We start from the raw sequence: 12804 nt of genomic DNA on the forward strand, positions 1-12804 counted from the left end.
AGATTCCAATTTCTTCCACACCAGTTCATTCAGAAATAATACCAATTAACTCAGTAGAATCCCGTAAATTATAATGGCTACATAAATTATTATGGCTACAGGATTAGAATTAGGACTTGCTGTCTTTAAAGTCTGCCCTTCCTGGTAAATGCTCAACATATTCTTTTCACTGAATCTGCAAGAATCGTAAGCAATTTGGTAACAAAATGGAACCAGAATACAACTTGCTCTTTACGAGCTACTTAGCGTAGGAAAAGTCTAGCAGTTTTGTAGGCACTAGTATCTTGGGGTTACCCACTTGTGTATAAAGAAAGTAGCTCTTGACTTTTGACTTTTTTTTATTATACTGATTTAGAGCCTTTCCCAAGGAATGTGAGTGAATCCCCCCACCCCTTGCCCCGCCAAATCACACTCTTACACTAGAGAAAGGCCAGAGGTATGGGGGTGGGGGCAACTGTTTGAATCATTACAACTATATTAATTGAAACCTGCATCCTAATTTACACTGAAGAACCTTCACAGATGAGGCTACTGAGTTGTGCCTACAAGAATGCCCATACTAAAGAGTGTATACTCATTTATGGATTACAGATTGCGTTCTCTGCGCCCACAAAAGAAACGCCTCCTCAGCAACAACTTCGGGTTTCTAAACTGTAGTAAACTGGCACTTCAGCAGCAGATGCTAAAATACACATAAAATTTATTTTGGTCATTTATTCTAATTGATTTAAAACCTCATGTGTCTTCTGCCAAGTGTAAAAACATTTTAAAGTCATAGAAATACAAGTGACCCAACAATTCTAAATACATAGTCCATGGTACAATAAAATAAAATCAGCACACAGGGATTATCCATTTTATTTTCTTTAGAAATGGATCAATGAAATCACTGTGCTCCAGGAACACACTAAAAAAAAAATTAATAGGACTTTTACACCAGGTAGCCTTCACCTTAACAAAGTTGTACATTGCTTATAATAATGCAGATTGGATCTGGAATAATAGAAACATGAATCCAGTGTCACCCCAGAGCTACGCTGATAGCAAGTACCTTCACAAACAAACCCTCCCCCCCAATTCTTCAAAACACCTGCAGAGTCCCATTTCTACAGCTAGCTAAAAATATTCTTGTTAAAATAGAAAAAGATTTTTCTACAAAAATTTTGAGGAAAGTCATGACATTTCATCTAAATTGCTCTGCAGACAACTAAGTATGATGATAGATGAGCCTTCCCAAGACTTGCCCTTCCAAGATTTCACCCGGATTTTCACGTTCCTAAAAATAGTCCAACATTGCCACCATGTGGTCAGAGATGGGCACCCTCAGCGTGACAGTCGCATATGACATCTCTCAGCAAAAATCCGTGACAAATACCTAGTCAACGAATAACCACACTGCAAGTAAAAAAGGAATTCTGAGTCCTTATGCAGGGAAACCAATTCTAAGTATGGACCAATATAAGAAAAATAATTTAAGAATTTTGATTAAGTCTTCAGTATTGTGATGCTCCCCTCCCTAAAGGCACAATCCATTTCCACTCACTTCTTTCTCAGTACAGCATGTACTTGCCAACAAGCAAAATCTATGTGTATGCAAAATGCCCAAGACCATTCATTTCTTTAAACGTAAACATACTCGAAAGACTTGAAACCTTTTTCCTGGAGTTCAGGAAGCAATAGAAATTGAATTGTAAAATCATCTTTCACATAGACTTTTTCATTGCGGCCTTTCTCACACTGAAGAGATATGCTTCATAAATAATATTTAAGAAGTTGTCATCATTCTGAAAAACAAAACAGGTAATTGTTAGTGCACGATAGGTGTTCTTGAGTAAAGAGATTAGAAGTTTTTTCCATTTCATGGATGAAATACTTTTCAACCTTATTCTATTTTAAAAAGTGAGCAATAGGAAATCTATTTCCTTTACCAAAATTATGTATTAATTCCAAGCCTTGCTGATAGCCTTAGAAGAACTGAATGTGAATACAAACTTAATTGCAGCAAACATGACTGTATCTCTGTAAGAAGTAATGCATACACAGAAAGCAGATTTTCCAAACACACACTGGATTTAACTTGAGTCCACTGCTCTTGAATGATACCGCGTTGACAATACAATCCTGTCATTTCTTCCCTCTGCCCTCATTTACCTAGGGATTTCCTTAAGTAGTTTCCTCCATTAGGTCAGTGATAATTCCAATCATGTCTGAAGGAACAGTGAAACACCCTGGGTTTTGATCCTATACTAAATCCTACCTGGGCAAATCCTTGCATCTTGTTTAGCGTTTTAGACTTAATGCTACTAAACTGATACTGCTCCTCTTGCTCTGATGCGTGTTTAACTTTTCCCTTCTGAAGACAATTTTGAAAGAACAGGTCAACCCACATTAAGAAAAAATGTCCTAAGTAGCTCGCATAAATTTATGAAGATAATTAAAATCAAGATACTATTTGAGGAAAATCAGGAGCATTCAAGATTGTAGTTTTATGTAATGGAAAGTAACAGGTAAGAAATCCGCAGTAATTTCCAGGGAACTCTGTTAGTCCTAACTCCCACCAAGAACAGCAGCGTCAAATATACAAGTACAGTTTCAGAGTGTGAAGTCCAGTTTTCCTTGACTAGTTTCCTTTTTAACTTCATATATGGTTTTCCTACTATCTAGATACTCAAAATATGTAAAGATAGGATAATGTGATATTTTTATTTTTTACTACCAAACTAAAAATACAGGAAAAAATGAGAAAAGCTTCTAATTTGTTAAAGATTCTTTCTGGATCTATAATTTAAGTTGCATTTTTAGTGAGTAAAATTCCAGTAACAACTTTTATTTTTATTCCAAAGCCATACAGGTACATAGTTTAGGCCTACGAACTGGACCCTTAAACATGTGTCTCTATTCCTTATGCTTTATAGCCAGGTATTCAGTTACAAAACCTCTCTCCTCAACCTCTACTCTTCAGATATTGGTCACATGGTAAGTTAAGGAAAAAAATATTCATAATCACTCACACCATCCCAGAGCAGTAAACAATCATCTCATACATAATGCTGTTAATGCTTTGTCACATTTAAACCTGAATAACTGCAGCAAGAGGTATTCTGGTGTTTGAACTAAAGAATTACATTGAATAGACTGAACTAGTATATTTTTAGGTTATCTAACCCATATTTTGAAGTTGCTTACGCTCATCCTGCAATTTTAATTTCCCATCTGAATTCCTCTTACTGCTAACATGCATCTCTGAAATATTTGGCAGCTAGGATAATCACCCATTATTTATCCTTAGCTAAAAATATAATAGATATCTCTCTGCCTCATAGGCCAACCTTATGAAGCTTTCAGTCATCCTTGTTCTTTTCTGTCATATTTATTATCTTTCCTGAACCCAAACCCAGATGCATTAATCAAAATGCAGTTAAGCCAGCAGTGTGCAAGGAGAGGCTATCACGTCCGTGGCCTATGCCACAGTGCTCTGTTAACATGCAGCCATAAGTAGCACAGCTTCCATCATATATTCTAATTACTCATTTAGCCTCTAGACAGATGGATGCAACCGATTATAGGGTGCTTATATCAAAATGGGAATCAGAATTTTAAGCAAATTAGGAGAATTCTTGGCACTTTACCTGGATCAGGTGTAGAAGAGTTTCCTGCAACTGCATCTTCGTCACTGGGCTGCTGTTGACCACAGATGGCTCTGGGGTTTGCAGTGGCAGGAGAAGGCTAGATGAGCTAGCAGCAGGTTCTTGGTTTGCTGCTGTTAACCGCCCACTTTCATTTGCTTTTGGTGGAGCAGGTGTGGACTGAGTGAACACCATTGGGGACATCAACAAGGTAGGAGTCACAGTGGCAGGAATGCGTTGAGGTGAGATTACCTGTCCATATAAAAATAAAGTCATCAGTTAAACCTATCTATCTACTTAATTATATGAGAATAAAGATGATGAAAACCACAGACCAATTAGCAACAGGTACAAAGATTGCTGGACATCGATACAATTATGTGAAACTCCAGTTCAGGACCACCTATATCATCTATTTCCAGATTAAAAGGCTTTACATCCAATTTGAGATTGTAGCAATGGATTCTAATGTGATTACGTCTATCTGATAGGCAAATGATTTTAGGACAAGAGCATTTTATTACAGAAATCAGACCACTATTAAATATCAGCACTCTTAGAGAATGCAGCTGTAAAGTCTTCTACATAGGGACAGTAAGTCATTAAGTTTAATCTTTCAGAATATACTTACATGCAAATATCACTATTAAAGACTAATCTTTGTACCCAATACTAGAAAGTATTTTCCAATTACAACTTTCAATTACTTTACAAATATATATGTGCATTTGTTTTTCTTCTCGTTTTACTTAAGGAGAGGAGAAAGAAAAACAGAGATTAAGTGATTTATCTAAAGAGCCACAGTGAGCTGGTGGCACTGTCAGAAACAGAACCAACTCTTAACCAACACTCAGTTGACAAAATCAAAAAGGCCCTCAAAGAGAAGAAAAACCTTGATGCTGCAGTAGTTCTGCAAGTTCCCTCAGTATCATATCCATGCCAACCTGCAAAGATAGGTGTCAAAGAATTTTTACTTTTAAATTTTGCAATGCATCTTGGAACTGTAAAACATGCAGGACTAGCAAATACTATCAGATATAATATACAACATAATGGAAAGTTTATTCATACAGTTTGCAGATATTAGAGCTCTCTCCAGGTAATTCTAATAATAAATCTTAATCCTAATCAGCCATTTCCTCGCTATTCAAGTATCCAATCTTTTTTTCAAAGAACAGAACATACAAAGAAATTGATAGAAGCTCACCAAAGCTCCTCTCCTTTGGACTGGAGCATGATTTATCGCTCCTGTATGAAGGTGAAAAGCTACTGAATCACCTCACTCTGTGTCCTGGGTTACACTTCAATTTTGAAGAAAAATTAAAATTAAGAAAATAAAACTGAGGTTTATCTCCTAGGTATGCAAAACAATGTAGTTTAATATTAATGCACATTCATATTTTTGTAGCTTGTCTTACTCCTAGTTATGATTGTTCTACCCAAGACATTTCTGAACAATATTAGTTAGACTACAATACAAAGAGAAATAGAAAGAAATGAGGAGGACTGAGGTCTCATGCTGTTTTAAACAAAATTTAAGGAAGCAGAAAGAGTAGGGGTCAGGAAAGACTCATGGATATTACAAAGCATGCAATATGTACCTAATGCAAAAAACTCCCAGTTCACGTTTTAGGTAAAAATTGTTTCTGTTTCTCAGATATAGAGTACTGCTTAAAAATGAAACTTAACCTACAGCTTTTTTCCTACCCCATGACATGTAATTGCAACAGCAATCATCAGGTCTGCTTAACAAGCTCCTGAATGAGTTAAGGTATTCCTAACTCATTGTAAGTTTGCTTCAAACAGTAAGGTAGTGCATACGTTTGTGCACCTATGCTTGAAAAACAATGTTCATTTTAGAAGAAAACCAATGTCCAAAGTGACATCCCTTTGTGGAGCAAGACCTTCAGACTGGGCACAGATGTTCTCCTGTAAGTGAGAAGATTGTTCTCCTGCCTGTGGAAGGTTGACTTCCTCCAGACACTTATCACAATGCTTCTGCTCTACTCATCGATGCAGCTGAAGTAACTTCTCTTTAATTTACCTCAAGCAAAATTGGCAGGGTTTGCTTAAACCAGATGATTCTTCCTAATGTGATTTAAACAAAGCATACACAAACTGCTCTCCAAAGAAGGAACCTCTAGCAAAAGGATGGTAGTGAGCAGCTGGAGGAGATAAACTGTCCCACTAATATAGATGAATCTACAACAGACTATGTCAAAGACGTAGATGACAGGTCCTTCAAAATCAAGACATTTATCGCTAGAGCCCAAGGCAAATAAACGAAATCTGACACAAACTGTGCTCTTAATAATATATAGTTACTACTGTCAAACATGTATAATGTTGTGGTTTAAAAGACATATGAAAAATTACTTGTTTTCCCTGGATAGAAACAGCTTTTTGGTAGGACTTGCCAAGCATATGGAAGCTATATGGCAGAAGCAATATTGCCATCTACTGGTGACACAGCTAATATCTACAGGTTACTGCAAAACAAAATATTTGTGTCAGAAGAAGAATAGAAAATATATGTATCATTTTTTCAGTGCATAGCATTTGTTTCTGTATGCAAACATTAAAATGTATTTTTTCTAATAGTTCGTGCTCAATGCTTCTGCCATTTAACAAACTTCTACATAAACAACATGTTTTTTTAAAAACATAAAGGCAAATTTTCATTTTAGATTTAGTTCAGATCCCCTTCAGTCACTGGGACAACTGACACCCACCAGAAAACAGGACACTGATCTTCGCCTTACTAGTGCAATTCCTATAGCACCATACTTTTGCAGAAAGCACTGAAAATGCTCTGTAGGGACATAATAGCCTTTGGGCCAATCTTTTAGCTTTGAGTAATTTCTCACAAGACATACCAGCCCTTCCAAAATGCTGTCGATCAACTTCTTTCCCCACAGAATCTAACCTGAGTTGCTTGTTCATCCAGTCTCTACTGAATTATCTCCAGCTTTATCAGGTCAACACTTAAATTTCTGAGTCACTAACAACAGAGTAGGAGTCTACCATCAGTGTGCAACAATGAAGTAAGGACAATTAAAAATGTGCAAAATAATCATTGCGGTATATAGTCTTCCTTCTCCGAAGCACAAATGCTCACTAAGGTACCTGTTTGATATTCTGCATGGCTGCTGGCAGCTAGATGACGTGACAGCTGGCAAATTCATGTAACACCATGAACTAAGGAATGCATTGGATCCCCTGTATTGCAAACTGGCACTCTCTGTTGCTTCCTGTATGTGCAGAATCCCATGGACATCAAGTGCTCCTCTGGAACATTAGCACCCAGTGGGTGCTGTAGGCCTCTAACTGGTTTTAGTGGCATCACTTAAAACTAAGAAAATTTAATCTAAGAATGGTTCAGGAACTTTAAAGACAGCTACTATTAAAATAAAGGTGGTTACAATGCTAACACATTGCTTTGTCTTTCAAGTTTAATTCATAATTTTTCAATCGATGTTTAACTACAGAATCTTAAATTAATTTCAAAACAAGTTTAATGTACCTATTGCATTCCTCCTGTGCATGTTTACAATCTCATGCTGAAACTGCAGTCAGGACAATTGAGAGGTAATGGTGCGATGCTCACACCAAAGATACTAGGTAGCATGCACATATTCAAAACATGTAACACTATGTACAAAATACATTCTTGATGGAAAATGCTCCAAGGAATGAGAAAAATGGGCTGCAAGATAAGTAGCCTTCTGAAGAAAAGATCAATTTGCATCAAGGTTATTGTAAGCACTTTTAAAAATGTAATTCTGATTAACATAAACACTTAAGCATGCATGTATCTATAATCAGGATAACTCATGCCTAACAGTAAGCACATGCTTAAAAGCCCACTGCAGATTAATGCTTTTTTATTGCATCTTAAGCATGCGTTACTCACTGTCCGCAAAAGGAATACTTGACAGAATAGGGCTAGCACCAGACCAGACTGAATGCTTTTGCTTTATTTCTTCTTCTTTTTTTTTTGTAACTGGTCTCTTCCTTTCCATGTGGGAGATCACAGTTCTTACACCATATGGAGATGCAGCAGAAGCCAATTTAAACTTGGACTTGTAATGTGTCAATTGTGGAAAAGATTATTGCTTTCATTTTCTCAGTGCTGTTGATGGATTTAGTGTGTTCCTTTAATATGATTTTTCCAACAACAGACACTGTTCAGATACCTTTCTATTCCTGTCAGACTTCTTAGAATTTACTTTTTCTGTATGCTGAATTGTAGTAAAAGAGGCAATACCAAAAGAAAAATGATTACGGAGAACAAACCTTTGCTCCATTTGTTGTCAGAATCTGCTTTGACCAATTTTGCATGAGCATGTGCAGATATATTTGTGCCAATTCAATTTCACTCGAATATGTGTCTGCAGGCATGGCAGCACTTAAAGCCTTTGGTCTACAGCAAGGATGATATTGTAAAAAGATTAATGTTGGTTTTAGAAGTTGTTTCAAATTTTCAGCTTCCAACTTTTTTTCAAAAGTAGGAACATTTCATGTGGCTAATTCATGGCATTCTACAGGAATACAGACTTGTTCCTTCATTTTTAGCTCCCTCTCCCCTCCTTTATTTTTTTTGGCAGTCTGTTGCACGTAAAAGAGGCCATTCCTTCCAGATTGCAGAGCTTTAGGTGTCCTAAACAATAATTAGTCTTACTTTCATCACCATTTTTATTCTATGTATTAAGTCTCATAAACAATACTAAATGTGTCAGAAGAACTGCATCTAATACCGGTTTGATAGCAGCTGTGGCTTTGTCAGTCTGTTAAGCCACTCCTAGGGAGTCTCAACCTACTTGGTCTGCTCACAGCCACGCAAGTGAGACTAAGAGTCTGCTTTGTTGCTTTTTTTTTTTCCTAAGGCAAACCTGCAGCAATAATCGCAGTGAATGAGACTTGTTCCAGTGAAGATTTTTCTTTTCCTCTCAAGCTATTGTTCTATTCGTACTCAAGCATAAAATTACTGAAATTGCAATATGTCAGACCTCAGTAATTCCCTTTCCATATTGCAACTAATGCTGGAATCATTTTCTTCTTCAAATATAAACAAAGTCATTAGCCATATCAGCATCAATATGGATTTTTCATTTGAAATTATGTCAACATATTTGCCATTTTTTATTTATGCATACTGGTTTATAATGTACAGCCTGGCACTTGCCTCATTCCACTTTTACTTTCAAAGTAGGAATGTCTTATTTCTCCATGCTATCAGTACATTTGCCACTGAATCAGACAATTTCTTTCATTTATAAGCAGGCAAGTTCCATTCCCACTGAAAACAGAAGTAAATTTTTGTGACTCTGGATCCTCTTTTTATTCATTAGTACTCCACTGGGAAGCCAGATTACCATCCGTAAGCAACTGATCCTGAATAATTTCAATGACTAATCCCCCCCAAAACTCTTTCACGCAGATTCAAAGTCATGCTGCTTTAATTAAAAGAATAATGATGGCTATTTCTCTCTCACGGAATTAGAAATCTTGACCTGTCACAGTGTTAGTGACAGATGTGGCCCTTAACTGTTAAATGACTGTTTCAGCCTCTTCACGTGTAGGGTAACTTTCTAGAATAAGGAAGATTCTTGGAGCATGCTGAAGTATTCTGTAGTCTTTCATTCAGCTTTTTAAGAAGTCACAATAGAAAAGCAGCTTTTGAACTTTACACTGGAAAGGTGAATGCTTTATCATTTGGGTAAGTAACTTATAGGCTCCAATACAATACAAGTCAGACTCCAGTAGAACACAAGTCTTGTGGACAGTCTGCCCAGAGAAAAGGAAGTTAAAAGGGGCTTAGATGCTCGGCTCATCCCTGAACAGGACATTTAAAGACATTTAAGTGTAGAAGATCTTACAGAGAATGAAGTTGTTAAAGACAGTAGTTGTACAGGATGGGACATTTTGTAATTGCCCATGATGCTTTTCGGAAGAACAGAAAAATGCACTCATGAGAGAGACACAGTCTCTTGACATCTCCTGAATTTTTTAAGACACCAATCTGACTTTTAGGGTCACAATCACCAGAATTAAGGGGTTTGGGTTTTTTTGAAGGCGTTCAGGCGCAACACCTTTTTTTCAAAGTAATACATAGCAAATAAAAAAAATAGCTAACGAATAGCTAGAAGGAACAGTTATGGTACAAGATAACTAATTCAGCAATATATACAAATACTTCAAAAAACTGCTGTTGGAAAATAAGTGACCTTTTAAGCACCTTTAGCACTTTTAGCAACTGGCATACAAAGGAATGTATACCTGCACAGAGAAAGCTATGACTAACTTTGTAAGAAAAAATAATTATTAAACCCAAAATATTACACTCAATAATCAGCAATTACACACAATAGCCCGAGACCAAGTGTGTCAACTGAAAACTAGGTGACTTTTCAAAGTGCCTCTGGAAAAACCCAAGACTGCAGTATTTTTGGTCGTTACTGATGTGCAAGAGATGTAGCCTTCAGTATTTACAATATCAGAGCTTGGTAAATCATAACTTGATGTTGGTAAATCATCACCTGCAAAATGAATGATGTGCAACAGGAGTAAGACAGTAACAAGAATATACTGGCCAAAACAAAACAAAGACTAACCTTAAAAAAATCCAAGTTCTAAAGATTGCTAGATTTTTATTTATTTATTTAAAATTCTGAAGTTGCCCATTTACCTGAAGGAGAGAGCTCTGTTTTTCTGTACCCGGTGGCTTTTCTATCCAGGAATCCAGTGGTTTCAGTGTATTGGTATTCTGAGTAACAACAGGAAACTTAGCTGCCAAGGTTGGTCTGCTGGATACATGCAACTGCTGTTCTTGTTGCACTATCTGGAGTTTTTTCAGTAACTCTTGAGGTGAAATTACCCCAGAATTGGTGGCTTGATTGCCAGAGAGAGAAAGTGGCTGTCTAGGAAGTTTGGATTGTTCTTTACCAAGTGTCTGAGACTCTAAAGTCTGGCCTGGTAGGGAGCCATTGAAATAAACCAAAGGTGGCTGGCTCACATTGTTTACCGGTGCTGCTGGTGCCCCAACAGCAGCAGGAGTCCTGTTGAACACAGAAGCTGTCGAGTTCACAGATCCTGTTGCACTGGGGTCCATTTTAGTCACGGACCCTGACTGACCCTGTAATTTCTGTAATAAGCTCTGAGTGCCAGCAGTATCCTGAACTCCATGAGATGTTGCAATACCATGAGAAGTCACAGGTTGGAAGAGTCCTGTGAAAGTCTCACCCACAGGGTGGATATTGCCATTTTCACAGAGTCGGTTTTCAGGAAACTCAGCAAGCGGATGAAGGTCTGTCCCACGCACCATAAGCTTCTGAATGGCGGGGCAAAGCTGTTTCTCTGCAGAGGGTGAATGCCTGCTAGGTTCTTCATAGGACAGTGAACGTACCACACCCTGCCTAACAGGAAGATTTTCTTGATGCTGTTTATTAAGGGGTTCTGAGACATCTGGCTTTTCTTGTCTTCCAAACAGTGCTGTCAGAGACAAGTGCTGTGGTTCAGGTTCCACATTCTGTGAGGGGACAAAGGAAAAATGTAAACATAGTTCCCGTATGCATAAGTTACATTAAATGGCAACAATATTTAGCCTGCAGTATTCAAGGAAAAGCTGAGAAAACTGCTATGCTCTTTTCTCCCAAGAGAATTTTTAATAGTTTTGTCACATAGGAAGGGCAAGACGACAGTTGTCAAGCTGCTAATGTGGGAGAAAACCAGTGAATCTGAGAGATAGCAGTGGCTTCACTTTAAATACCATGAAAGAGCACCTTCCCTTTCAGCCATCAGTACAATATTAGTAAGAGACAGAAATCTCCCCTTGTGTGAAGTAGGGCCGCTTTTTTTGCATCTCCCTGTCACAACTAAATTCAGTTTTTAGGATTTTGCAGTGTGATTTAGCTTAAAGAGATATCAAGAGACTTTTCTTTATTTAGATTAACTGAATTCACCTAAAGAACACAAAAAATGTGGTCCAGCAATTGACTAGACCAGCTTGTGATGAAAGCAGCATCTGAAAACTGAAAGACTAGTACTTCTTTGCATCAGGATTGTATGCCTGTAATTTACGTGCTTCCACATTATATGGGGGGGCTTGGGGGCTTTTTATAAAACGGATTAGTTTTTCATTAAAATAATTCCTTATGGTGGTTCCACCTCAAATCCTTGCACTGATCTTCTGATTCAAATAAATATTCCTAAATGGCTAGTCTATTACAGCAGCACTAGACAGAAAATACACAAAACATTGTACCTTGCTTTGCTGAGATATTCGTGGATGCTGATTTTCACTAGGCTTCACCGGAATTGGTTTGATTAGGTTGGGGTTGTTATAGATTGCAGAGGAACTGGTTATTTGTTTTGGCTCTGAGCAGGTCTTACACTGCAACAGAAGAGTATTCTTTAGTAAGTGGGACAATACCTTTTCCCATAGTTCTCCACTATAGTACAATCCAGACATAGCCAAGTACTCAATAACTAAAAATATTAGTTGCAGCACTGATTATGAAATGTTATGCTATTTAAAGAACTAGAACAACTGCAACCTCATTTTCTAAACCTACAAAGCATACATAAAAATAAACACTTGATTCCAAGATGCCTTGAGTATGAGGCTTCCCTCTAATTTAAATCTCAGTTCTCCTTCTTACCTTCTACTTTTCCAGAACTAAAAAAAAAAAAAAAAAATTAAAAAAGCACATTGGAAACCAAGCAACAGACATGCTTTTCCTGCATCTGTAGGCAGCTAGAAGTAGTTTAGATACATGAAGGATTAATGCCCATAAAGAACATTTAAAATGCTTTTTGTTAAAAACTCAAACTCTTTTACATAAATATTCCACATTGTGGGAACTTGGAGGATGCATATACCCATGCAGAAAAATAAATAAAGATTTAATCAATTTGTAGAATTAGTATTTGTTCTTATTAAATATGACAGGATTAATAACAATATTTATAAAAAGATGGGCAGAGACAGATGACTAAAAGTGATCAGGAACATGGAATGACTGACATAGGAAGAGAGAAGGACATAATTTAATTCAGAAAAAATGCACAGAAAATGCTGCATGAAAGAGAAATAATAAAAGGAATAGGAAAAGGTGAGTAAGATGGTCTTATTTACATTGTACAAAAAAATAAGAATATAGTCAATAAAACTAAAAAA

The 12804-nt window shown here is 37.0% G+C and overlaps 1 protein-coding gene across 1 annotated transcript in view; it reads right to left on the reverse strand.

The window, feature by feature from the left end:
• Positions 1-1688: 1688 nt before the first annotated feature.
• The window catches only part of DCP1B (decapping mRNA 1B), a 46724-nt gene continuing 35608 nt past the window's right edge, over positions 1689-12804 (reverse strand). Inside the window, exons 6-9 of the mRNA XM_059816762.1 lie at positions 11890-12018; positions 10315-11154; positions 3630-3878; positions 1689-1784 (exon numbers count right to left, since the gene is read on the reverse strand). Of these exons, the coding sequence (XP_059672745.1) occupies positions 1704-1784; positions 3630-3878; positions 10315-11154; positions 11890-12018 (1299 nt within the window). The 3' untranslated portion in view covers positions 1689-1703. The remainder of the gene's footprint in view (positions 1785-3629; positions 3879-10314; positions 11155-11889; positions 12019-12804) is intronic.

Source organism: Gavia stellata, chromosome 4 (assembly GCF_030936135.1).
Source record: "Gavia stellata isolate bGavSte3 chromosome 4, bGavSte3.hap2, whole genome shotgun sequence".
Lineage (NCBI taxonomy): Eukaryota > Metazoa > Chordata > Aves > Gaviiformes > Gaviidae > Gavia > Gavia stellata.